The sequence below is a fragment of the Danio aesculapii genome, chromosome 17 (genome assembly GCF_903798145.1).
Source record: "Danio aesculapii chromosome 17, fDanAes4.1, whole genome shotgun sequence".
NCBI classification, from domain to species: domain Eukaryota; kingdom Metazoa; phylum Chordata; class Actinopteri; order Cypriniformes; family Danionidae; genus Danio; species Danio aesculapii.
The window spans coordinates 25,357,758-25,362,109 of record NC_079451.1 but is presented as its reverse complement, the minus strand read 5'-3'; the positions used below and the strand labels follow the sequence as shown (position 1 = coordinate 25,362,109).

The window sequence follows — 4,352 nt, the reverse complement described above, 5'->3', positions numbered from 1 at the left end:
ACATAAAAAAGTCCATGATGACTCCATCTGAAAAGTTTTTTTTTGGCAGATACACTGTACTTTTACTTTTTAATCCATTAATATTTACTTTTTCTTGCATCTTTATAGGCAGTTCAACCTATTTTTTTCCAGATACTTTGAAAGTGACTTTCTTATGTTCCATATCAGTCATATCAATACTATATTAAGCATGTAAACATCTTCAGAGGGAGTTGAATGATGAACATATACATATATACACACACACATATATATATATATATATATATATATATATATATATATATATATATATATATATATATATATATATATATATATATATATGGAATTATAAATAGGCCTATACACACATTATACACACATTTATCTGGTATACAGAGGTAATCCTGAAGCGTTAAAGGAATCAAAGAGTAAGTTACGAGAAAAAAAACAACACCAAACCACAAATTTATGACTTTCATATGATTTATTTTCTTGTGTAAAAAGAGTAAGTACAAAGAAAAAACTCCTAAATGAGTTTATGAAACTCGTTGATCTGACAGTCTGTAGAAATAGACAATCCCCACAAACATATACAATCCACTCTATATTATAGAGTTCATATTCTGATCCAAGTCTTTATCCCCACTGCCTTTCCCACCCTATAATACAAAAACTCCCCTCAAGCACAATATATACACACACATCATCCCGTGATCGAGAAGCTCGCTAAGAGCAAACTGCAGCCATGCTGAATGTGAAAATGTTTTCAAGAAAATAAAAAAGACAAAAGGGGTGGAGGGGGGCTGCTCTCCAAGAATGGCTGGGAAGGAAGGGTGTGTGAAGAGATATTAGTTAGTCCAAATAGTCAGGAATGTAGCCAGTACAAAATACACAATGCTTGATTGTTGCCACAAAAAACAGGAATGATTAAGGAAAAAAAATCTGAGGGCTTTTCTTTTTTGTGATCTTAAAAACTCCTCGGCTTTGGTTTGTTCAAGTGTCCAGTGACCAAAGAATAGACAGCTCGAGAGGGGCGCAGATTGCTTTCCCACACTCTGAATAGAGCCTCACTCCTTCACCCGGCTCACCCCTTCACTCTCTTTTCTTCCATAAGTGGAGGAGAAAAGTTTCTGTCCCGCACCTGCAGCATAGATGAGAGGGAGAAAAGTTAACTTAGAGCTCACGCACACACACACATACAAACACACACTGTGTGGACAGCAGACAGTCTGGCGCCAAATGGAAAACTTTCATTTGCTAGAGCTGATAGGGGAATCTAAGTTTGTTTGCTGATTGGCACGATGACCAAAAAATAAATTAGGACTTTGAGATAACTCTCTGACATAATATGTAATCCTATCGTTTTTAACAGTTACCAAAAACTTGAGATTTAGCCAAAGACTTATTAGATTCAGCTCTTTAAAAGGACAGCTCCATTTAAAACCAAACAGGATTTTCCGGTCTAATGCATTTCAGGGTCTCAGTTCTTAGGAACTTAGTAACCTTGTAGTTTGGAAAGCCATCTATGAATTCTGATTTCAAGTAATGTTGGTCTGAAGAACTTAAGGAAACACCAACACCTCCAAAGATCTTTTAAAAAGTCCTAGCTTGTATAATCTTGGGGTTTTCAAATCCTCTTGGTTTTTGGAGTGTTTTTGGTTAAACTTCAGAAGAAGTGAATATATTCTGAACATTTTTTTGAAATTATTGTTTTAATACAGAAAGTTGAATTGAAAAGGAACCGTACCATTGACTGATATCATCCATCCATCCTAATGGCACATAGCTCCATCCTCTTTGGAGAAATTACGGCTCATCTCTGAGTTCTTCAGGAAAGAAAGACATGCAAAGATTTAATTTATTAAAGTTCAATATGTATTGGTTATTATAGTGAAAGCATTATAATTCAGATAAGTAGCGCTCACCTTCATTGACAGAAAAATGTCAGGCGTGTTTTGTGTGTCCGTCTCGTTTTCCAGCGCTATCTGTAAGTCGAATATGTAGTCGATGACATGCTGGAGAATCTCCACTTGGCTCACGGACTTGTTCTGCGGGATGCTGGGCACCAGCTCTTTAAGTTTGGAGTAACAGTCATTCATATTCATATCGGACAGCTCCTCGGAAGGACTCTTACAGCGGCTGATCGCGAGGCTCTGCTCCGAGATACAGCACACCGCTTCATAGCAGCTTCTGACAGAGCGAACGGGACTGATCGCCTTCATTCTGGGTCTGGCGTCTGACTTGCTAGTAGAATCCAACTGGTGAGATGTCTGAGAAAATCCTCCGTTTGGACACTGGGATAAGTTGGCTGTAAAGCTTTATATATATATCCAATGTTGAACTCCTTTCTCGTCGCGTGCTCACTGAACGATGGAAGTATTACCGAGAAGGCGGTCGCTTTTAAACACTGCTCCGTGTAGCTCCGCCCCTTACAGAAATAAACAAACCCTCATGTGCCTCTAAGCCAATAGTAGACGGGAAATAAGTGCGGAGACCCCGCCCTATGCAAATAGTTAAGTCGTTATTGGAAGCTTTGGCTTGTCAGTCAGAGAGAATGGTGGAATGAGGAAGATCTGTCAGAGTATCAGAGATATATGTATTTTTTCAGAGGTGGATTTGAGTGAAGATTTGGGGTCAGTGAACCAAAAAGGAGCTGGGTTAGCTCGTGCAGTAGATTAAATATAAACTCAGGTTAAAGTTCACATTTTGTATAAGATCATTTTATCACGTTTATTTGATTACCTACTGATTGAGTTTCATGCAAATATGGTACTACTACACTGAAATTAATTTGAGAATTATATTCAAACGCGGTAGGCATAAAATTCTACTGCTAAACTTATCAATATCAAGCCAATCGTCTAGGACTACTTAAAAACGTTGACACTTTTAACATTTATGGAGGAAGAATGGGAGGCAAAAGCTATCATGGCTTAATATCATTCTGTCTTAGCTCAGACGTTATGGATAAACTCCATAAATCTGCTACTCCCGTGACCTGCAGACAAACTGGCGTCGGGAATTAATTCCCTTAGGAGACTTCCACACACATACAATGAGATTAAATATCAATACAGGACACAATTTAAGACCCACGCAAAAAAACATTTCGATCTTAATTGCTATCTTACAGTAAAACAAGACGAATTAAAGTGCAAGTCGCAACATGCGGTAACGAGCTTATTGCACTTTTTTTACAAGTTAGTGAATCTCAAAAGTTGAAAGCAGTGAAGTCTGAAAAGTTGATACCAAGATTCTCAAGCTAAGGGATAAATATAGGCTAGATCTTGTTCAATAAAACATCTCATAGTATTCTCACGATCAAAATATTAATAACCAACTCAGGAACCTCTGAAAGAAACAAACCTCTGTGCGCGCGGTTTTCGTGCATTCTAAATGCGTTACTCGTTATCTATAAATAGATCATAACTATAGCCTAGCTGTCTCCCATGACTCTTTTTTATATGGAAGAGGAAGCTTTGCTACAAGTTACAATCAAACTATAGCCTGACTCTCTTTCCAGTTTTAACCCAGCGCATTTTTAGTTTACATCAAGATGTGTCCCCTCTTTTCTCACAGTGCTGTTTTTGTAAAGGAATGCGCTGGCGGGCCAGCTGTGTGTCCTGTCCCGCTCCAGCTGTGTTGATCTAACGCGCGAGTCCCAGACAGCCTGGCGCCGGGCTCCCGACGTCATCCATTCACGCGCTCCAGCGCGCGCCCATCTGCAAAAGACTAGTCTCGGCCACGGAGCCGCACTCATTGGACCGTACAGCTGTCAGTCGAGCTGTAAGAACCCGCCCAACCTCTCACACAAGACATGCAGACTTGCCCGCACAATTTATTTGCGCACACCTGGACTTTCAGTGAAGAGTTTTTCCGTGGGTAAAGCTCTTCAGTTTGGCTAGATTAGTTAAACTAATACAAAAGCAGCTTTGTTTTCTCTGACTCAAATTGTATAATAGGCCTATTTTTTAAATAAAACACATTCCTGTTTGCTTGAATAGTACATGGTACATATTTTGTCATGTTCAAACTGGTGCTAAAATATGAGTAGACCTCAGTTAAAGGAGACAACATATTTAATTTTTTATTAGTGAAAACGAGGTTGTGAGGGCAGGATGAAGGGCTCCTGATAGACTTCCATTCAATTAGAGATTGAAGGGATTGATTAATATACTGTTTTTCTTTCTAAAATGAAATAAATCTAAAAGTATAGTGGTGGAATAAAACTAATTAAGTAGAATAATCAATAGACAATAGCAATGCGAATATAGGTCCACTGGTAAGCATATTTAAAATATTCAACATGAAAATATGGTGTCAGAATGGCTTTCAATTAATTACCTTTAAATATGACTATAAATAAG

The 4,352-nt window shown here is 38.2% G+C and overlaps 1 protein-coding gene across 1 annotated transcript; it reads right to left on the bottom strand.

The window, feature by feature from the left end:
- Positions 1-450: 450 nt before the first annotated feature.
- Positions 451-2,346, bottom strand: id3 (inhibitor of DNA binding 3). Its single transcript, XM_056476793.1, has 3 exons — positions 1,911-2,346; positions 1,733-1,811; positions 451-1,126 (listed from the first exon to the last, which is right to left on the bottom strand). Exons 1-2 carry the CDS (start codon positions 2,205-2,207, stop codon positions 1,758-1,760), a joined length of 351 nt encoding a protein of 116 aa, XP_056332768.1. The 5' UTR covers positions 2,208-2,346; the 3' UTR covers positions 451-1,126; positions 1,733-1,757.
- Positions 2,347-4,352: the final 2,006 nt, after the last annotated feature.